Genomic DNA, 23895 nt, shown 5'->3' with positions numbered 1-23895 from the left:
GCTGCTGCCCATCCCTCACCCTCCCTTAGTCGCCTCTTACGACACCCACGGAAAAGGAAGGGGTGGCCTATTCTATGCCGGGTCTACACAGCGAATATATACCGTTAGCATAGATGGATGCATTTTGATATTCTATCCATTTAAAAAGCACCTTATTTTATTAATAAAACTGTGTGCGTAGAGGTAAACTAGACTTGATCCTACCATTACAAAGTTACAGTATTAAAGACAATTATTATAATAACATAAATTGTTATTGCATAAAATATAGTGGACTATAAACATTATGTAATTGCATCCTTATAATGCTCAATACATAGATTCTATTTATCTTATTATATATTGTAGATTGGAATGTCAATCATTTCAGTTGCGTCAACTAGATGGTACATCGTCATACACATAAATTAAGAAATTTTAATAGTACCTGCCGGTCATAGACGTGGTCATACCAACGTGACATGTTTCACTATGGATACTATTTATTCTAATCCTTTTTTATTACACTTAGTGTACCTACGAGTATGTATAATAGTTTTAATGCATCTTTTTTTTCGAAGTAGTTCGTGTTTATACCGTGAAGCAGTTGTGTTTGCATGGCTGTGTTTCGGTTTGAAGGGTGGGATATGGCAGTGAATTTACAGAGTACAAAGGAATAATATTTGAGTCCTAAGGAATGGCAACGCATGGGGGGTAACAACGCCTGTGAGGGCGTAACAGTATACTCTGTTATGTCCATGGTACTGCTCATGTCTATAGGCGACGGTTACCATTTTCCATCAGTTGGGCTGTCAACTTGTTTGCCGTTCTAAGTTGTGTAAAAAAATTTGTTACATTGTAAATATTGCGTTTACAATGTAACTAACTTTTTTTTAACTTTACATTCTTAATAATATGATAATTGTGAAAGTGTGTTTATTTGTTTATTACCCCTTATCACTTTAAAGGTTTAACCATTCAATCAATGCAATATATATATATATATATATATATATATATATATATATATATATATATATTGCATTGATTGAATATATATATATATATATATATATATATATATATATATATATTCAATCAATGCAATATATATATATATATATATATATATATATATATATATATATATATATATACGAATTGAGAACCTAATTCTAATAATATTTTTTTATTTAATTGCAGGAATACTTCCAGAAGCGTTAAGAACGAAATGCGTCCGCTGTACAGAGCGGCAAAAGAGGACTGCCGTTAAAGTCATCAAGAGACTGAAATATGAGTATCCAGAGGAGTGGGCCAAACTGTCCTCTAGGTGGGACCCCACCGGTGACTTCACGAGGTACTTCGAAGAGTTCCTCTCTAAGGAGCATTTCAACTTCATACCTAATTCTGGTAAGGAGATATTTTATATATATATATTTTAAATAATGTACTATAAATAATAATGTAATAGTAAACAAAATTTATGTTAAAAAAATAGTACTTGTTCGTTCCATTTACTTTATTCAATAAAAAAAAGATATTATATGTAGGTAACTTACAAGTGCAATAAAGAATATTAAACTTTAATGCACAGTGAAACTATGCACATGCACAACAACTTAACACCGGACGGTGTTCTCTACCAGTCAACCATAAACCGAGAAATAAGTAGACGGTGCATTATTAAATTGAGGAAATATAAAAAATAATATTTAACTTATTCATATATATCGCAGAAGAATCACCAAAACATCCTTTGCCAAACACTACACTGCGCAATTTTGTAATATCGCAACAGTAATTAAGTTTTAATAATTTCCGAAACTGACAATTTCAACAGCGTGTGAACTAGGTAGATAAAAATCGTGATTATTCTCCAACCAATGGGATGATTTAATACGTGGTAATAAATTGTTTATTTTTTAATATAACTTAGATACCTACCTATGCAAGGCGTTGACGTTTTTGCTTCGTTTTGTTTTTATGATCATTCAAAACAAGCATGGGAAAAGTATGTTGAATAAGTAATAAATTATTTCAACGACAGTTTTTATATACGCATCTACAACTGACATCTCGTTAGTAGACTACAGAGAATGTTGTTTTTATGATATCCTACCAAAAATGAGTCATGTTTTAACGTAACGACAATTCGTCTATGCCATGTAACGTACCTGATCACGTAATAAAGCCATGATGTTTGTGATAACAGTTTTTATTCTAAAATTTTTAACGTAATTAAGGTTTATATTTGAAAGTCGCACGCACGTAAATTGTGCTTCTTTTTCATATTATTTTCTGTACAAAAATAAAGCGGTTTGTTGGCAAAATGAAGCGTTCATATTAAATTAAATTATTTCTTGTACATAATATTCACCTCACACACGCTATTTATTATTTAAGTAAATATATAATATTTATTTTAATAAATTAACAATTGGATTGAACATGATTTTTGGAATTTTTGGATCAAATTGATTAATTTTTAAAATTTATTGAAAATAGACATTCTGACAGTTTAAATTTCTCTGATCTATGATAGCATGATAAAAAATACCAGCATTTATAAATTAAATGTTATGCTTCCTTCTCTGATTGTGCCTGTTTCATTATAAAGGAATAAAATTATAATAATTAATTCCTATATACCAAGTTTATTTCAATAGGGACAATACGTTTGTATGTACACATAACCGCGATTTTTTTTTATTGGTTAAAATGGAATGGTAACCCCGCTAGCGCTAACGGGATACGCTGGCGGAGCACCAGTAAAGGGTGATTGATGAGATTGAAAACAGGCCAGTTAGCCCATCATGATGAATTCATCAGGAATTAACCATGATAGTTTCCAGGGGAACCGCGAGGAGGTCGACCTGGTTGGGTATATTGCTAGCAATGGGATTCTCAGTCTCCATTACTAACAATCCCTTTCCCCCCCAATAACCGCGTTAGGTAACTGCCTATTTATGTTAATCATTATTAAAGTATCTATAGTAAATGTTATTCTCTTTTTTCACTTTTAAGAATAAAAATATAATGATGATAATTTGTATGCATTCCGTATTGAGCTGTTTGTTATGTTTCCGTGGTTCAAAACATATGCCGTTATGTAGCATTATCAGTGACCCAGCCAAGACGTGAGTGCTTTAGAATTTTAGATGACAGTTATAGGTCGACTTAAAATTACATATCGTCATGCCAGGTCATTTGAAGTAGGCAAAGAAAGAACAAAGGATTTTATCTCTACTCATAGTTATTACTTTATATTCATAACCTATCCCTTACATGCGAGTGTATGCCGGTTCCAGAGACTTGATTCCACTGGTGCGGTCACAGATCTATAGTCTAGTTGCATCTGATTATAATAGGTTAATCTAGATCTTTCTTACTACTTGTATCTGTTTTATTAATCGATATTCTTTCGTTCTACTAGACCAACTTAGTATGCTCTTCTTTTTTTACCTCTTTTTTTAACAAACTCGACCTGTCGCTATTGTATTACGTTTATAGATGTGGTTGGACAATCCGGTTCTGAAATTAATTACTACTCGTGTAATTTCAGTTATTTTCTCTTGTTAACGAAATAACTATTTGATAATGTGACCACTTTTTTCATTGCCAATTTGTCGGTCATAGGTATATTTAACGGAATGGGAATGCCCACTTCAGAATTGTCTGGTGCCTACCGAGCGATGTTTCACAAAAAACATGTCTTAAAGGAGACGTACGTGTTTTATATTTCACACACTTTTGTGTACTTTATATTTAAGGGTCAGACATTATCAGTAGATGAAGATTAGATTTTGATATAGAGTTAAGAGTACTCAGTATAAAACAGCGAAGGGAAAGGGGTTTTTAGTAAAAGGGTTTAACAAATCTACTACTAGCAATGTACTCTATCAAATCAACCATCCCGCAGTTCATGTGTAATTTGTCACGATAATGAGCTAGCTGACTTACCTGTTTTAATCCTCATCCATCATCTTTCACTGGTATCTCGCCAGCGTATATCGATAGCATAGGTGGAGTAACTATTCCATTAGAAACCATAAAAAATCACTTAGGTACTGGTGATTTTCAAGAGAAGGAAAATTCCAAATAAAACACTACTCGTGCAGTACTATTAAGTCACGAACTAAGAGACATATTTAAAAAGTATATTACTAGTTTTTTACATTCGTACTTACGTGCTTACGTCAAAAAGCCACATGCTCGTTGCCTATTCAATTTCTTGACCTTGGTTGGAACGACTCTTAATGACACTTTTGACTCTTAATTATACAGGTAGGCTTTTTTAATTTGCCTTTCTAATGGTTGACTACATTTTAAATTTAGTTCCTAGTAATTAATCATATTATGTCACGTCTTAGTTTTCGTTACTAAATTGACGAGTACAATCTATCTTTATATATTGCTAGAGGTAATTACATATATAATTGGACAATGACGCGAAAGGAAAAAAAGATGCTTGAGGCATTTGAAATGTGGACATGGAGGAGAATGGAAAGGATAAGCTGGACAGAAAACTAACGAGTGAGAAAGTACTGAAAAGAATGAACGAGAAAAGAACATTAATTAAAATAATAATAGAGATAATTAATAAAAATAATATAGAAGAGGCAAAATGCTGGGCCACCTTATACGACATGACGATTTTTTTAAGAGCATAGTAGAGGGAAAAATAGAGGGCAAAAGAGGAGGAGGAAGTCCGAGGAATAACTACATGGGACAGATAAAAGAAACACTAGGTGTCATGTCGTATAGGGAGGTCAAAGATATGGCCTGGGATAGAACTGTCTGAAAGAAGATGCATGAATTAGTTGCACCGACGAAAGGAAACGCTTAAATGAAAAAAAGAAGAGAGGTAATTAGTCTTCCTTTGTATAGGAATTCAAAAATTATGTTGTAGTAATCTGTAATTGCCGTGTTGTGTCGACATAGAATGGTCCATTCTTTCCTTTTCCGTGGGTGTCGTAAGAGGCGACTAAGGCAACCTAATGGACAGCAGCGTCTCTCTTAAAATATCACTAAACCCTAACTGTGGTAGTCAACCTGCCAGCCAAGCGTGACAACCACTAGCAAAATATGGGGGTAGGGATTGTTAATAATGGAGACTAAGAGCCCCATTGCTAGCAATATACCCAACCAGGTCGACCTCCACGTGGTCCCTCCTGAAAACCATCATGCTGAATTTCAAGTGTATTTATTACGATGGGCTAACTGACCTGTCTTTTCATCCTTACTTATCATCACTCACTGGACTCCCGCCAGTATATAGCGCAGGCGGGAGTCTATCACCTATTAAAAAAACCACTAGCAAAACTCCTTTATGGGACAGTTAAAGGCTAATTTGTAATTAATTGATTACTTAACCTAGTTGTTTATAATATCTTTTTTTTTTATTGATTTATATATATTATTTAAGAATGTCGTATTCGTAATTTATAGCTTTTTTTTTTATTCTTAAGGGCCTTTATTTAAATATTAAATTATAAAACCTACTACTATCATAAATACAAAATTTTATGAGAATATTTACATAGGATGTTTGTTACTCTTTAGCGCAAAAACTTTTGAACGGATTTGAGTGATCATTCTAACTTAGCACATAGGATATTTTACGTTCTGATTTATATGGACAAAGCAGCATACAATTAAATAGATATAAACCTATTATTACAACTGGTCAGGCGGCTTGGTACATCATTATAATGTAACCTCAAAATAAAACCAAATAGTTTTATTTCGAGTTTTATTTTCACTATTATTACACTTATTGATACATTATACTTTTATTCCATTATCATACGAAACATAGTTTGATGAGAAAAAGTTATTTTCATTTAAAAACTAAACAAAATTTCTGTGGGATCAATCTGTTGGATTACAACTCACAGAATGATGAAGTAACAAATAAAAAAAAATATAACCGTACTGAGAACCTCCTTCTTTATGAAGTTGGTTGAAAATAGGGCATCAGACTTCCAGTGGCGTAACAATAGGGTGGTAGGGCTGGCAAAATGCCACGGGCCTCCGACTCGCGAGCTCAAAATTTTTTTTTACCTTGTACCTGAGTATTTTATTTTACTTGAAAATAAATGATAGGGCCCCGTCCAAAGAATTTGCCACAGGCCCCAAATAGTATAGTTACGCCACTACAGACTTCCATAAAGAGTTGGTGAAAAAACATCATGAAACAACAAACACGAAGTAATCAACTTTCTAAATTGTTCAGGTAATGAAATCCCAGCGTCGTCGTCATTACCGACGTCTCCCCCGAGGGTTCCACCACCAGTGTCTGTCCAGCCCCCGCTCAGCAGCACACCACCATCACCACCGAGAACTACGCCGTCGCCACCGACCACAACATTCGCTCCGCCACGACCGCTTATACTGAATAGGTAAATAAATCAAATCAGTAAAAAAATTGCCGGAAACTTTATACCACGGGCACTATTATCAAAATTATTGTTTTTCTAAAAATACGACGTGCTGAAAAAGGGCCAAATCATAAATACCCGTAACCGGCGAGCGTGTGTGAAAAGATTGATGAAAGTGGAGGAAGCGAAAGAGGTTTGTTTTAGTCGAAGCATTTGGCGTTTGTTTCTGCCTGTCCTAATGGGTGGCAGGTATGACAGATATGTATGTATGTAAGTTTCTACCACCAAACAGCTGTTTTTTTTATACAATTTAGAATGGCAAACAAGCTAACGGCCCACCTGATAGAAAGTGGTAACCGTCGCCTATAGACATGAGCAGTACCATGGACATAACAGAGTATACAGTTTCGCCCATGATACCCCTCATGCGTTGCCATTCCTGAGGACTCAGGTGTTATTCCTCTGTATCCAGTAAATTCACGCCATATCCCATCCTTTAAACCGAAACACAGTCATGCAAACACAACTGCTTCACGGTTGGAACACGAATGGAACAGAGGTACCCAAGTAATCAACTTTTGTACAGTCTCCCTCTGGTCTTAAAATAAAAGAAAGAATTTATTCAGAGAGTCACGCGACTGACAGTCATATAAAATAAAAGTTAACCAATAGAATAAAAAAAAAACTACTATAATAATAAAAGTGTAATTAGTACAATAATATGAATAAATATAAATGAAAAATGAAAAAAATATTGCCTAGCTGTGTTTTGATTTATTGACCATAAGGAAATAGCAATACGAAAAAATACGTATGAATGGTATTATAGCTATTTACAATGTAAGGTACATTGTAAATTTATTATGGTATCCATGATATTTTTCATGTCTATTGGCTCAATAATTTAAAAAAGAATGGAGAGTGATAACCGTTGACTCTCCATCTAGTAAGCTGGCAGTGTCTGCAATTTGCAGATTGCAAAATGCTGGCAGTGCATCAACTAAGTCTTGCTACCATATTTCCATAATATAATCCATTATGCGTTAGTCATTCGATATTGCATTATAATTTGTTTTACTTCTTTATTACTGTAATTTATTTATAATAATGATAAGATCTCTTATATGACTATATTACCTATGACAATTAAATTAAGACAATTAATCTAATATGCAATAAAGAAATAAAAAAGGAAAAATGTTAAAATAATTTCCACATTCCATGGAAATTATGTAGATATTTATTATCGACCAAAGTAATAATAATTAATAATATTTAACATATTTATTTAAATAGTACACTTATCATTTGTTGAATTAGACGAGATTTTTTTATATTATTAAATAAATGGAACCAGTCACAAAACACATCAAGGTTTTTTTTAAAAAGAAAATGCAATTGAATAATAATTCCTGATTTAGTATTGAACTGTATTTTAGTTATAAATTTGATGTTTATCATTAGATTTTATTAAGTTTACAATCGATAGGGATCTACTCTTATGTTAGTTTATATTAATTTAGTAATATTTACTCCATTTATTTACGACAAACCTTTATGATAAATAGAGTCCGTGTTATTTATTATGTAGACATTTAGGAAAAAATAAGATTACGAAAATTGTCCAAATATAAAAATAGGCAAAATTTTATTTAGATAAAGAATGACATCTATCGTAAGTGTAACTACACAGTAACAGAAAGGTAACCATAGATATTGTAGTATATCAACATAAGTTGGTATGCTACAATATCTAACTCTCTCTCTCTTTGTCCATTTCATTACTAAAGGTGTCCTTGAAAAGTGTTTGTGTAACAAGTACTGTGTCTCTTATGATGTTACTCTATTTCACACGGTCTTCAACCTCTCACAGGGCAGCTGCAATTGACAGTCCTGTAACGGCGGTTACTTGATCCCACCAGCGACTAGGTGATCGTCTGCGTTTTTTCCTTCTATATTGCCTACAATCATTAGCTTGTCCAGATTGTCGAAGTGTCGACAAGCAATATGACCGAAGTATCCAAGAATCCTCCGATAGCAGACTGTCGAGAGCCTATCTTTTATACAAAGTTGCGCCAGGATAGATAAGTTCATGCGCTTTGCGGTCCAGGGAATGCGCAGCATCCTTCGCCAGCACCACATCTCAAGAGCACTTACAATATCTAAACACAGACTGTTAAATTATCCAAAGTCTTAGTTACCTCTTAAAACACCCACGGGAAAGGGGTGGCTCATTCTATGCCGGGACTACACGGCAATTGTAGCCTACCCGACCATAATTTAAGATTTAGAGTCATTCGTTTGTCTATATTTCTATTAAATTCTATTAATACAGTACAAGTTCAACAATCGATTTGTGTGCAATCAATTAATGTAATCGATGTTTCGCGGTACAACACGGTTCACCAAGTTCGCAACCTGTTCTTAAGCAGTCAGTCGCAGCATTAATTGCAACCACTTATATTGTGGTTAGTAACTAGATTACTTGTACGAGTACTATACTGATTACAAAGGTAATTAGGAAACTGCATTGATGTGTCCATTCTTACTAATATTATAAATGTGAAAGTGAGTTTGTTTGTCACCTTCAAATCACTATGAATTTTAGTATACACGTACTACATGGGATAGAGAAGGATATAGACTACTTTTTATTGTGGTCAGTAAACATATCTCAGTTACGTGGACGAAGTTACGCGGGAAAGCAAGTAATTTATAAAAAAAACGCAGGGTAAATCTTATCGATTACAAAAAGTCTCATTAAAATCAGTTCTGAATGGGTCAGGTCACAAATATTATTAAAATTAAAAATCTCCTTGTTCTCTTTGAAGTCAGTTGAGAACTCATTTTAAAGACAATGTCACACGACAGCACAACACATTTTTTGAAGTTATTGGAGTCTATTCTGAGGCGCAATTTCTTTAAACGTATATCTTAACCTAATATTTTATTTTAATAATTATTATATAATAATTTTGACTTAAATCTATTAAACATTCAATTATTAATTTATATGTACATTCACTTATAGATATTAGGTTATAACAAAAATTTACACACGCGAACTTAAAGGGGTTTCTCCCAGTCAACTTTCAGAATCCGAAATGAGAAAGTATCTATAGGGTTTGCATATAATGAAAAACATATGGTGCAAAAATAATACGATAAATAATAAATTATATTATTAATAGATACATTGTTTTTATTTTAATGGATGATAATGAAATGGTAACCCTACCTGCGCTAACGGTATACAATAGCGGTACACCAGTGTGAGGGATGATAAGTGAGAATGAAATGGCACATCAGTTAGCTCATAGTGATGAATGTTTTCAGGGGGACCAAAAGGAGATCGACTTGCAAGGGTATATTATTGGTATTTAAGGGTATAGCAATGGAACTGGTAGTCCCATAGCTATATTGCTAGTTACAGAATATAGATAAATAAATTTATAAATATATATTTATCTCATATCGATTCTTAGGATAATGATTTCGTTGTGAAATCAATGATGCCTCAGAATCTTTTTCAACAACGGTTCACAATAATATAATAATTTTGTAACTACACAATGCTGGTGCATAGGAGACATTTTAGAAAAACAAATATAAGCAGTCTTAAGGAGAGCAATAGAAGCCAAAATAAATATTTTTTGATTTTTTGTCTTTGTCTATGCTTATTCCAGTATTATTCAAAAACTACTGTACCAAACTGAATGCGTTTTTCACAATTGTGTGAATTTCACAATTAATTTTTATTTCACAACTTAAAATCTATTGTATGTTTAATCTTGATACGGCATATAAACGTGGTTACTTACTTCAAAAGCAAATTTGCGGGCAAAAGCTAGTTTAAATGTAATAATTTTGGTGCCCTGCTGAACTACCTTCCCAATAGGCCTTGTGTTTGGGACAATCCTGAGCCACCTACATCCATTGACTCCGTATATGTACATGTGATAGTTGCTTCATCTTTATAGAGATCGTCCTACACTGTTTTTGCGTGTATGTTTACAAAAATAATTAACAAAATCGGTTCAGAATTGATTACGACATCACGTAACATATAAATTGGCACAAAAATGCGAACGAATCGACCTTCTTCCTTTGGAGGTAATTAAAAAAATATTACAGATACTAATAGATGATATTCGCAACTGGTCTTAATTGAATTCATGTACTCTCCAGAGGGAGACTGTACAAAAGTCGATTGCTTGGGTACCTCTGTCCCATTCGTGTTTCAACCCTGAAGCAGTTGTGTTTGCAAGGCTGTGTTTCGGTTTGAAGGGTCGGATATGGTGTGAATTTACTGGGTACAGAGGAATAACACCTGAGTCCTCAGGAATGGCAAAGCATGGGGGTCATCATAGGCGAAACTGTATACTCTGTTATGTCCATGGTACTGCTCATGTCTATAGGCGACGGTTATCACTTTCCATCAGGTGAGCCGTCAGCTTATTTGCCATTCTAAGATGCATAAAAAAAGCTGTATTTCATGGCTTCGTCCACGTAAATCAATATATAAAGTATCCTATATGCTAAATTAGAATATAATCTCGTGTACTAAATTTCATTCAAATTCGCTCAGTATTTTTTGCTTGAGAATCTAAAAACATCAATCCATATATACATAAAAAGATAGGTAGTACACATTAAATAATTTGTGTTTACAGGAAAAAATATTTTAATATTTATAATAGCCTCTTTATTGCGCACAATAGAGATGTATACAAGGAGTATTTATACAGAATGTGCATATACAAAAGACACTTCTTTATATCTGTCTAGAATTAATATACATAACCTAAGTGCTTATAATAAGTTTCAATACCCGCTCTATTTGTTAATAATAGAAACTAAGGGCTCTATTGCTAGCAATATACCCAACCAGGTCGACCTCCACGTGGTTCCCCCTGGAAACTGTCATGCTGAATTCCAAGTGTATTTATCACGATGGGCTAACTGACCTGTCTCTTCATCCTCACCTATCATCACCCACTGGGGCCTCGCCAGTGTATGCCGATAGCACAAACGGAATACACTTTATGTACTTATACTAATTATTTTCATGATAATTGTGCCATTGTTCTTGTTACGAATGCGCTGAAAAAATATTTCCCATGGGAAAGTAAAAAATGCATTTAAGTAACATTCCTCGTTAGAAATATAGATACCTACCTGCCAAGACCTAATAGATAGGTACTTCGATAATTGTATCAATGAAAAGCATTGTTTCTTGTAATAATACGCATTCTCAATAATGAAATCTTAATAATTCATCGTGCACTAAGTCATTGCAGGTGTGGTTAGGAAAAAAGGTAAAATGTTAACAATACAATTTAAATAAGTATCCTAGTAAACTGGTTTGTTTTTGTTTATAACACTTTATTGTACTGTTAAATCTTAAATTTTAGGATATAGAGTTGTGGTGGCGGATTTTTCTAGTTGTTGCGTCCATATCAATTTATAATTATAATTATTATTTTTACTAAAATAACAATTACTGTTATAAATTATTTTAATTAAAAAATACTTGTAAATAAAATTTTCTTATTTATTTTAAATACTTTTTTTTTTATATACATATAATATAATACGAGATGTATACCTAATCTCTTTCTAATATTATAAATATGAAAGTGAGCTTATTTGTTACTTTATAGCGAATTAACCGACAACCAATCGCTATGAAATTTGTTATATATGTGGAAGGAATAAATATACTAAATTATAATATAAAGAATAAAATATAAATGTAATATACTTTTTATCTCGGTCAAACACACATAGAAATAAATAAGGTATGTACACATGATGACAATGTGTGCGTGTGTAGTTACAACTAGCACTGGAAAACAGGGGGGAGGGATTGTTAGTAATGTGGACTACCAGTCCCATTGCTAGAAATATGTCCTGTCAGGTCCATCTCCATATGGTCCACCCTGGAAACCATCGTGCTGAATCCAATGTGTATTCATCACGATGGGCTAACTGACCTGCCATTTCATTCTCACCTGTCATTCCTCACTGGTGCCCTACCAGCGTATATCGTTAGCGCAAGCAGAATTGCCAATCCAAGATCATTCATTAAAAAAAAAAGCACTGGAAAACAGAGTTTGGTTATTACCGCGTATTTGAGAAGAGGTGGGGACAGATCACAACGCACGGGAGAGGGTGTTCATACTATACTTTAGTACTATTATTTATAATGTATTACTAGTACAGTATTATGTTATCTGTGGTTTTGCTAAACCACTAACAGTGTACTAATAACGAAACTGTGAAATAATAATGTTAACTTTGATATAGGTATGGAACCTCATAACCTACTACTACATTAGCATTTACAATTGCCTTGATATTATACGATAGTCATTACATCAACTTTAAATAAAATTGATAACATCTTATTAGTCCATCAAGATAACGTTTCGTTTACGTCATAATTTCCAATTCGTATTTTCAATCGACTTCCGGAAGATGGAATTTCTTAAATCTCCTTACTGTATTTTTCGTATACAGTATATTTATTAACGAAATTCATTCCTTAAAATGAGCGTTAGTATGCATTAAGAAACTTAATATTACCAAAAAATAAAAATTTTAATTCTCGAAACAAAAGACAAGTACAAAAGTCGTTTGCTTGGGTACCTCTGTCCCATTTGTGTTTCAACCATGAAGCAGTTGTGTTTGCATGGCTGTGTTTTGGTTTGAAGGGTGGGATATGGCGTGAATTTACAGGGTACAGAGGAATAACACCTGAGTCCTCAGGAATGGCAACGCATGGCAGGTATCATGGGCGAATCAGTATACTCTATTATGTCAAGGCATAGTATTATATTATCTGTGTCCTGTTTATGTCTGTTTATGTCTATAGGCGACGGTTACCACTTTCCATCAGGTGGGCCATCAGCTTGTTTGCCATTCTAATTCGTACAAAAAAAAATATTTGTATCGGCGGTACTAGATAATAATAGTAGGTAATAATTATACCGTGTAAGGTCGTGCATTTTTTTTATTTTCGTTTTTTTTAAAATTATTTTCTTAGAACCAAGATTTTTATTTCTGACTTAATTAATAAATACTAATACTAGTTTTAAGGAATGTATTTCGTTATCTGTATACAGAAGTTATTATTTTTATGTAACATAGTAATAATTATTATAATGTAATTTATAATATTACTACAATTTAGACGTATTGTAGTTAGTGTTCTAGGTGTCCAGAGGCTACAATGACCGCTTACCATTAAACGGACTATGTTTGCCACCTTTATGGTACAAAAAAGTTATGAGTACACAGTGTCGTCTGCTTCCAAACGAAATAGACTATTGGATACCTTTTAGATAACTTATAAATTATTATGTTTTTAATTTTACTTATGCTATACGTAGAAAACATCCAAATCAATGTAAATAGGTATGAATAAATATATTTATATTATACGTAAATTGAACTATATATACCATCGATAGATGCAGCAGTATATTAAACAGTTGCACCGATTCTCTTCTCTCTTTACAAACCTATTTTAACCTTTAGTGTTTTCTCACTGTCTTTCAAATAGAGAATTTAGCGCAACAGAAAAAAACAAAACACTTTAATAGCTAAAATAGATTTATAAGAGATTTCTCATCGCTAACTCTTTACTTTGCAGATTTGGAGACGACGGTGAGCTGATGGTGGTGAGCCCGTCCTCAGCAGCCGGTACCACCCGGCCCACCACACCGCCGCCATACATGAGACCCATTTCACCAATTACCATGCGGCCTATGAATCAACCTAGGTATCTCTTTTTAAAATAATACTATTCATTTAATTTACTAAACAAACGACAACGGGTGAGTCTAAAAATAGAGTTCTTTTAAGAAATTCCTTATATATAGGTACGGTTCTTATACAATTGTATCACTTATCTTACTTTATTCTTTATATTGTATAATGCAAATAATGGATATTCATTCATTAATTATTAATACAGATATCTGTATCAAAATTTAACACAAATCTTTTCCGATTTTTAAATGTATTTATTTTTATGCAACTTAGAATGACAATCAAGTTGACGGCCCACCTGATAGAAGGTGGTAACCGTCGCCTATAAACATGAGGTACTAAATCTCATTCGAATCCGTTTAACATCGTTGAATAACAATCCCATAAGCATTCACTCTTCACTCGTGTATGGTTTTAAATATGACTGAATAAATAAAAGCTGCGCTTTAATATTATAGTACCAATATACCATCCTATAACCTCGAATCAAAGGCTATCAGAATTAAACATGTAAATTAAACATTAAATGCCTGTGCTTATTTCATTACAAGAAAATTTATGTACCCACTTACATTTCGTACAATGCAACAGGTCAAAGTTCAATTATGCATGTAATCAAATATGTAATTTATTTACTACATACTTAGGTGCCGATTTAAAAGACTAGATATAAGTAAATTAATAATAATTGTCTAATATTGAGAATTATGATCATAATATTTTATTTGCTGCACATTTGTAAATGTTTAAACACATTAAAGTACCTATTTACTACCCAGTAATAATTAAATTATAATGTTTGAATATATACAAGAACCTAAATATCATAAATTACTAGGTAATAAAATATTTAATTTCAATTTATTCATATATACCTATTTATTAATAGTGTAAATAATAAGGTCATATTTGATTATGATCTTTTAGTTTTGTAATAAATAAATCTTTATACACAAGGCTAATACATATTTTTATCTACATTTTAATAATAAAAAATGTGTATGCATATAGGACAAAAAGCAGTCTGTAAATCTAGGATGGTTTATCATGTGCCAAACTGCATTCAAACTGAAAATTCAAATTAAGCATAATAATAGAGTATTAAATGTCCAGACGTGTTTACAATTTTTCATATATATTTATTTGTATTGTAATCGCCACGTGAACTTTCTCACATCTTTTTGAGTTGCATTAGTATATTACTATTATTTATACAAACAGTGCGGTTGTATGTAATCGACATGCAAGGGGGGGGGGGAGGGGAAGGGATTGTTAAAAATGAGGTCGAATGACCCCATTGCTAACAATATACCCTATCAGGTCGGCCTCCACACGGTTCCCCCTGGAAACCATCGTGGTTAATTCTTATGGAATTTGTCACGATGGGCCAACTGACCTGGTTTTATTCTCAACTGTCATGCTTCACTGATGGCCCGCCAGTGTATACCGATAGCGCAGGCGGGGTTACCATTTCATTATCATCCATAAAAAAACCGATTTGCAACGTAATAAGATAAATAGAAACATCAATGCATATTTTCTATTTTTGTGATATGAAGATCTTGAATCACATTTCCTACTTAGTAAATTCATTTTGTTCTATTTAATCCTTCAAATTGAAACAACCAGAGGGAGACTTTATACAAAAGTCGTTTGCTTCGGTACCTCTGTCCCATTCGTGTTTCAACCGTAAAGCAGTTGTGTTTATATGGCTGTGTTTCGGTTTGAAGGGTGGGATATGGCGTGAATTTACAGGGCACAGAGGAATAACATCCGAGTCCTCAGGAATGACAACGCATGGGGGGGTATCATGAGCGAAACAGTATACTCTGTTATGTCCCTGGTACTGTTCATGTGTATAGGCGACGGTTACCACTTTCCATCAGGTGGGCCATTACCTTGTTTGCCATTCTAAGTTGTATAATAAAAAACACTAAAACATAAATTTACTAGCGTTTAGAAATAACTGATAGAATAATTCTTTGTTTTCAGACCAACAATTGTATCGTGGACAGTAGCGTCGTCCGACGCAATGCCCACGCGTTTCCCATTACGTCCATCGAAAGACATGAGCCCGCCATACAGCACCACCATCACGCTCATCGACCAGATCGGCTACAAGATCATCAGGACCACCGAACTCGTGAAAGATATATTGAAAAACACAGTGCGTGCTGTTGTCGGTCGGTAGAGTGATAGAGATTAAGGCATTCATGTTGTTTCCACTTTTTCCGTGTTCGCTGTGACAATGCTTTTTTTTTTAATTGTCCTTAATAATTTTTTTGAAATAATATATTTTCCAAAACATGATAGGTTTTCACGTAAATAAGTATGGGACTATCGACGATGTTTGTATACGAAATCATGTCTGTGAGTCACGTATTAAGGGGCTACTAAAAATCAGTGTCGTAGCTTCAGATATGAAACTTCGACATATACTGAGTTGGGTCCTTTTCACAAACACTGCTACATTCACCTTATGTTTTTTTTTTTCTTTTATTGTAATTTATAATAATTTATATAATAAAATTAAAAATTTTATTTCGTATCCTGACAAATCAAATGCGATAAAATAATGGAAACTAGAATATTATAGAAATATAAATATGGTGCCTTCTTACTTTAGCCTTGCTCAACATAATAGGATATTTAATTATGTCATAATTTATAGTGCTGTTGCAGCAGCATAAAATGAGATTTGTTGACGGTATACCACCGAACTGTTTGGGTATAACGTTTAGGTAACGTAAACGTTTAAGTTTTTTATTCTATTTTTGAATTTTGATTTTGTTTATTAAACGTAACTAAATTCAGTTATATGAATGCCTATATTAAATAGGAGCAATGTGAGTATTAATTTATTGGATCGTTAATTAATTTGCCACACAAATTTTCTGCTTTAATGAGCATAACAATTATAAATTGGTATATTATTGGTAAACAGCGCCATCTTTACGGGTGACTTGTAACACAGGTTCTTCAAAACCTACCGCAAGCACCAGTTTCTCACAAAATTGGTCTTCACATCAAATTGTACCTCAAGTTGTCACTTTATACTATCTTTTGTGAAGAGAAAATAAACCATTCATTCATTCATCTAGTTCCATATAAAGCAGACCTTGTATTATAATAGCTGGTCTACAAGTACAAATCAAATAAAGTCCTAAAAATACTTTTACATGAAGCGTAGTACTAAATTGGTACATGATCTTTTGAAGAAGCGGATCCCCAACCTTGGGAAGATGAGATTTCGGTTTATTTTTAATTTTTTTCAAAGTCAACCTATATAAATTTTTATTATAATTTGAAAAAAATTATTGACGTTTAAATGTAGTAAATAAAAAAAAAAAGATTAAAAAGGAACCAGGTCGACTACCAAGTAGAGACTGCTACCGATATGTATATAGGAATAAGTTTCATATCTTGAAACCTGTTGAACAAAACAATGCATCAGCTAACAAATTGGACTATAATAGGTGATAGGTATTATATGTTCTAATATCTATTTTTAGTGATCATGTTCAGATTATATAGATGGTGTCAAAATTTAATCAGCCGATAAATGACTAAAGTACACTGATATTTTTTAAATCAAAATGAACGCGCTTTTTATCAATTTTTTTTTAATGTTTAAAAACCGATCAAATTTAAAAAAATGGAATTGCGAACTATTTTTTAAATATGCATACATATATACTTTTGCTTACAAATTAATACACATCTATTAATTAAAATGATAGCCATTTTCAATTATTTGAAAACGGAAACATTTTATGTCTATTTTCAGATATAAATCAAAGTAATAACATAAGCATCATTACGAATCATTGTGCACAGTGTATTTCGTTTTTCAATATGTATGTTTGTAAGAAATTTATATCGATTTTACTTTTCAATTTAATCTTACAGTAATTTCTCCTATTTACTAAATAATAAATGTACATTATGGTAACACTATTCACACACACGGATAAAAAAAAGTTAACTTGTTTTTGGCAAAGAATTTATGTGAAGACACTTTATAATGTGTCCATAGTTGTAAATGCGATGTTCTTGTCTATAGACGATGTTTGTTGACCACTTCCATCCGTCCCGCTCCGTGGAATTTCTAAGGTGGACCGTCAATTATTTTGCCACATCTAGTTCATTAAAGAATTGAGTCTTGGAAATGTTGGATATGTTTTTTCGTGACTTTATACATGACTTTATAAAGACTTATTAGGTATTCTAAAATACTTAATATTGTTTTAATTACTCATAACCTACCGTCTAAATATTTATTAGTTATTACCTAATTAAATGGTGTTTAATATAATGTTTACCTGCCTATCTTTAATTTTGTATAAGATAATGTAAACTTTTATTTTTTTAATTTAAATTATGAGTCACATGAAATCATCATTAGAATTATTTTTCTTATTTTTAAGTTTTATTTATATTATACTACGTGAAATAAATCGAGTAACCATATCTATACTTATTGTCATACAGAATGCTTCTTGTATTGAACTCGTGCTTTAACAGTTTTAAGAAAACAATTTATAGCATAAGGTTTATTAGTAGTCATAATAAAGATAAAGTAAAAATAGAAAATAAAGTTTTATAAATATATCTAATCTATATGGTTTTATTTAAAAATTACCATTTTTCAATCCATGCATTAAAGATAGCACTTTTTGTGTTGTTTGTTTTTAGCAGTGTTTCCTTTTATAAGTACCGTAGAAAGAGGACCGCAAGTACTATCAATTATTTTTATCAGTGAAAATTTATCACAAAGGGTAAAGCAAAGGTATTAAGCCATACAGCCCGATTGTCTACTAAATAAAAATTCGTATTTCGAATTTATAGGTTCCAACTATTTTTTTATTAATATGTAAACGTAAATAGAAGCATTTGATTAGGATGCTATTGGAATTCTTATTGTCAGAGCTTCCTAAGAAGTATTTAAAGCTATGATTACATTGCCTTAATTTACTTTTTTAAAACGCCTGAAATAAAATGTTAGCAATTTTTTTCTTGTCGTTACTTTATAATAGTTAATAAAATTATAAATTTTATAAATATTTATTTTTGATCTATAGCAGGGTACCCATTACTTAATAGATATTGATTGTAAACGTAGTAGAACGCACTCAAGTAATACCATAAAATATAGTATATTATTTATTACAAACTGGACCAAGTTGGACAAACTGACCTCACTCTATCTTCATCTATTTATTGGTACCCCGCCAGCGTATAACTTCATAGCATAGGCGGCATTACCATTCTATTTTATTTATTTATTTTATCAACTGAGTGGGCTTTATAGTCTCCCAATATACATCTCTAAACACAAATACTTTGTGGTCATTAGACGAAACTTCAGCAAGTTATTATTAGTTTCATCTAAAATATATTAACGACACTTTGCTAAGCACAAAATTAATTAATTAATGCATTTTTTATTTATTCTTTAGTATAAGATATGTACACAAGGCGAACTTAATGCTTTTAAACATTCTCTTTCCCAGTCAACCTTAGAGATGTGGTAAAATGCTCAAATTTAGTACTAGTATTAATTGATATATAACAATTTGTATGTATACATTATTAATTATATTAATAGATATTACCAGTATTTACTTTATACAAAAGTCGTTTGCTTGGGTACCTCTGTCCCATTCGTGTTTCAACCGTGAAGCAGTTGTGTTTGCATGGCTGTGTTTCGGTTTGAAGGGTGGGATATTGCATGAATTTACAGTCCTCAGAAATGGCAACTCAGAAAAGCAAGTTTATTCTGTTAAGTCCATGATACTGCTCATGTCTATAGGCAACGGTTACCACTTTCCATCAGGTGGGCCGTCAGCTTGTTTGCCATTCTAAGTTGCATAAAAAAATATACACGATAAACCTACACAATTGTAGTTTATGTTGTTTCTGTGTTAAATAACATATAGGAGTGTATCTATACCCGTAATCTTATAAACATATTATATGTACCTTCTTCAGCACGTAGTTAAATTTATTATGACACCAAATTCATGATTACAGTCTAGTATCTACAAGGTGTCAAGGCCCATTTAATGATTATTACGCGAAAGTGAAAGTAGTTATATTACTTACTCTACTTCGGTGATATTATCATTATTCTACTTGATCGAAAATAACATTCACTTTTACAAAAGTTATTAAAGGATGTGTATGTGTGTATTTAGTGTAAGTTTTCTTATTAGTATAAGTGTAGCGACATAATATTAACTATTGACGTAATTTTCATTTTACTTCTCTACCAAACCACTTTTTAAATGACGATATAGTAATCAGAAATATTTTCTATTTTTCCCTTAACAATTGTCAATTACATAATCTACAGAATTTAATTTAGAAAAACCTATTATTGGCCATACTACTCTGTTATAAAATGTTTGTTAATTTTATTTGTAAAGTGCTGTTGGTTTTTTTTAAATAAATAAAAAATAAGTAATTCCTACGTTGTTAGTGGGAAAAGAATTTTTAGCAATGAGGAGATTAGACTCCATTGCTAATAATATACCCTGTTAAGTCGACCTGTACACGGTCCCCCCTGGAAGTCATCGTGATTATATTTGGGTGAATTTGTCACGATGCGCCACTCTGTCTACTGCAGGACACAGGGTTCTCCCAAGACATGCCATTGAGCGCGATCTTCGGCTTTCAGAACATTTCTAATTGAAGTTTTCTATTTTACAATAACTAGTCCACTACAACCACGGCTTTCAAATTCGTTGAACTGATAATTTTGTTCTTCTGGTAATTTACTATTTCGAATATAATTACTCTTATCATCGTGTCAGCCGTTAACTGTCCAATAATGAATATAGATTTCCTCAATAATAGTGGTGTTTTGCTAACAGTTGCTGTGCTTGGCCGCCGGGTTGGCAATGGCCTTTGGTGATGTTTAAAGAGGGACTACCCGTCCCTCAATCATTAAGTTCCCTTAGTCTTTGGTTTTTTTATGATCCTATACACATGAGCAGTACCAGGGACATAACAGAGTATCGCTGTTTCGCCCATGATACCCCCCATGCGTTGCCATTCCTGAGGACTCAGGTGTTATTCCTCTGTACCCAGTAAATTCACGCCATATCCCACTCTTCAAACTGAAACACAGCCATATAAACACAACTGCTTTACGGTTGAAACACGAATGGGACAGAGGTACCCAAGCAATCGACTTTTATACAAAGTCTCCCTCTGGTAAAGGTTACAAAAATTGGTAAGGAATCCTAAAAGTTAATCGCTAAATGTGTTATTAAGCGAAAATCTCGAAAGCTGTAATCAATTAGGTGATTTTTTTTTAAATAAAAAAAATTGATCTTTGAAAAAAAATTCGCAACGTTATCTGATGAAGCCTAAAATTCCATCTTTCTATTTCTCACAGGTATAAACTGTATTTACTTGACAGAACGCAGTCTATCGGGTCAGCCAATAATAAATACCAATGAACATGTATCACGTCATCATATGGTGGCAAACTCAGTAGAGCTTTGTATCATGGTTTACACAGAAATGGTTTGTAGATTTATTCATGTTTTTAAATTTAATAATACTGTTCGTTTTCCTAAGAAAATAAAACAGCCGACGTTATACTTGCTACTAACTATAATACCAATTTAATATGTATTTTAAAATAAAAAATAAAATACTAAGAATTTATACTTATACTCTTATTATTGTTAGTTGGAAATTTCAATGACGTAAAAGCACGTAAAAGGAAAATGCAAATAACTTGGTCTCCAGCAAAATACCCACCATAATACATACCATAAATAATATACCTAGACACTACTAAGTACCTACTCAAATTTTGACATAAAAAATTACAAACGAGAAAAAAAATGTTTTACTATCTAGACATCTATTTCTATATTAGTTATGTCTTTAATGTAATAATAATTTGCATTAAACATTTAATGATAATTATGGCAATGTTCATATTTAAATTACAGTTACAACTTACAATCTAGTAGATAATTAGTTTGTCATTTATTGTAAGAAATATTTCTGTAAGTTATGGCCTATGTTCAACAATGAATGATGAATAACCAGTGATGATGATAGCAAAATAATAATTTCAACATGTAGGTATGTATAAATAAAATTTTATACACATAAATATATTATTCTCTCTAATGTTATCAAGTCACCTTTTAAATATCAGCAATGAACTATTAATACAATAAAACAAGATAAAGTTTCAACAACATTTAATATAGTTGATATATTTCACAAATTACGTTCTCCAAGTGTAAACAAAGCATACATTCACACAATATTATGAGATTTGTTCCCTTATTGTCTGATATTATACTTATTATACATCAAAAGCATATTGGCATTTAAACATCATATGTAAATAGACATTGCTTAAATCTAACAATCACATCCATTTTGTAAATATTCGATATTATAATCACAATAAAATGCCTAACAAACAAGTGTACATGGAAAGTTGTAAGGACAATTATATTGTCTTCAAATACATCTATATAATATCATACAATTTACTCTTCATTTGTGGCCACAATCAATAAATAGATAATAAGTTACTGTACAATCAGTTCAGTAACATTGTTCTTAGTGACTAGTGCCACTAAACTGCCGCTGGGTGGTCTCTCTTCTCCTTTTATCCATTTATCGAACAGCTGAGCAACAAAGGGAAGTGGTGTCCATGAACTAAAATCAGCCTTTGGCATCCATTTTCTATTCATTTCTGTGTCTAATGTAACCGGCAATATAGCCACGGCCAAAGAATTTTCTGGAAGGCCAGAGTCTTTAGCACCAAGTGATTTTGTAAGCTGGTGGACAGCTCCTTTGGCAAGGCCATAGCCAATCATACCAGGTGTCGCTTCAAGGGCAGCTTTTGCGCCAGTTAAGGCGAGAAGACCTCCTGGAGTGAGATATTTAGCGGCCAGTGTTGCCGCAATTGTCGATGACCATACCGACTGGCGCCACATTAAATCCGCTTGTTTGCTCAGTTCCTTAGCAGCGTTACCGCCGGCCCAGCCGCCGGCCACGCAAATCACAGCGTTCACTTTCTGACCTTGAAGCGCTGCCTCAAGTTCACTCACGACATGTTGCTCTTGCTGAATCCACGAACTTTCTTTAGGCACGGTAATGTTGACATCGGCACTCTCATTGGGATTCATATCAATATTGGCCACCCACCAGTTGGAAGACTTAAAGTGGTTGACGCAGGCTGCGCCAAGGGCTCCTCGGCCGCCGTAAACAACAATTCTGCCACTGGCCATAGCGCGTCTAAACACTGTCGCGGTGTAAAACTAACTGAATGAGAAGTTGATTGAACTGTATTGTAGGTGCAACAGCGAACGGGGGTAATAGAATGGTGAACTCGTTATCTTGTGCAGCGTGAAGGTTACTTCGACTAGGTAAGTAGGTGCCACTTTTTGTCTCGAGCTTCGTCAGGCGATTTATATTAGTAATAACAGTTTAAGGTTTATCAGTATTGTGTTTGAGATAACCTACAAAGTATTGATTTTTCCGAAGTTGAAAGAAATTTCAAATCTCAAAAAGAAAAATTGTCACTTACTGTCACTGTCAGTGTCCTTTTTTTTTTTTTTTTTAGTACGTTTGTTCCGTTTGGAACAGGCTAAGGTCGGAGACCATGCTGCCTAGTCTTCAAAAAGATAAATTGTCTGGAATGTGTCAGTGTCCTGTTAATATGTCAGTTGTCAAGTGGTGGCAATGTAAGTTATAGATTAAGGATAAAGTAAAAAAA

At 32.8% G+C, this 23895-nt stretch overlaps 2 protein-coding genes across 2 annotated transcripts in view; one reads left to right on the top strand and one right to left on the bottom strand.

The window, feature by feature from the left end:
- Positions 1-18751, top strand: part of LOC113521739 (mucin-2-like) — a 42011-nt gene extending 23260 nt beyond the window's left edge. The window contains exons 3-6 of the mRNA XM_026907387.3: positions 1183-1389; positions 6215-6380; positions 14017-14145; positions 16128-18751. Coding sequence (XP_026763188.2) covers positions 1183-1389; positions 6215-6380; positions 14017-14145; positions 16128-16326 — 701 coding nt within the window. The 3' untranslated portion in view covers positions 16327-18751. The remainder of the gene's footprint in view (positions 1-1182; positions 1390-6214; positions 6381-14016; positions 14146-16127) is intronic.
- A 3597-nt stretch (positions 18752-22348) lies between these two features.
- Positions 22349-23699, bottom strand: LOC113521614 (dihydropteridine reductase). The gene has a single exon (XM_026907198.3). The coding sequence runs from the start codon at positions 23405-23407 to the stop codon at positions 22703-22705; it is 705 nt and encodes a 234-aa protein (XP_026762999.2). The 5' UTR covers positions 23408-23699; the 3' UTR covers positions 22349-22702.
- Between the last annotated feature and the right edge of the window lie 196 nt (positions 23700-23895).

Source organism: Galleria mellonella, unplaced genomic scaffold, assembly GCF_026898425.1.
Source record: "Galleria mellonella isolate WM207_F2 unplaced genomic scaffold, CSIRO_AGI_GalMel_v1 utg63, whole genome shotgun sequence".
Classification (NCBI taxonomy): Eukaryota; Metazoa; Arthropoda; class Insecta; order Lepidoptera; family Pyralidae; genus Galleria; species Galleria mellonella.
This window is presented reverse-complemented; position numbering and strand designations above follow the sequence as displayed.

What these genes read in the sequence shown, in the direction of transcription:
- LOC113521614 (XM_026907198.3), bottom strand. Translation starts at nt 23,407, where the DNA reads ATGGCCAGTGGCAGAATTGTTGTTTACGGCGGCCGAGGAGCCCTTGGC.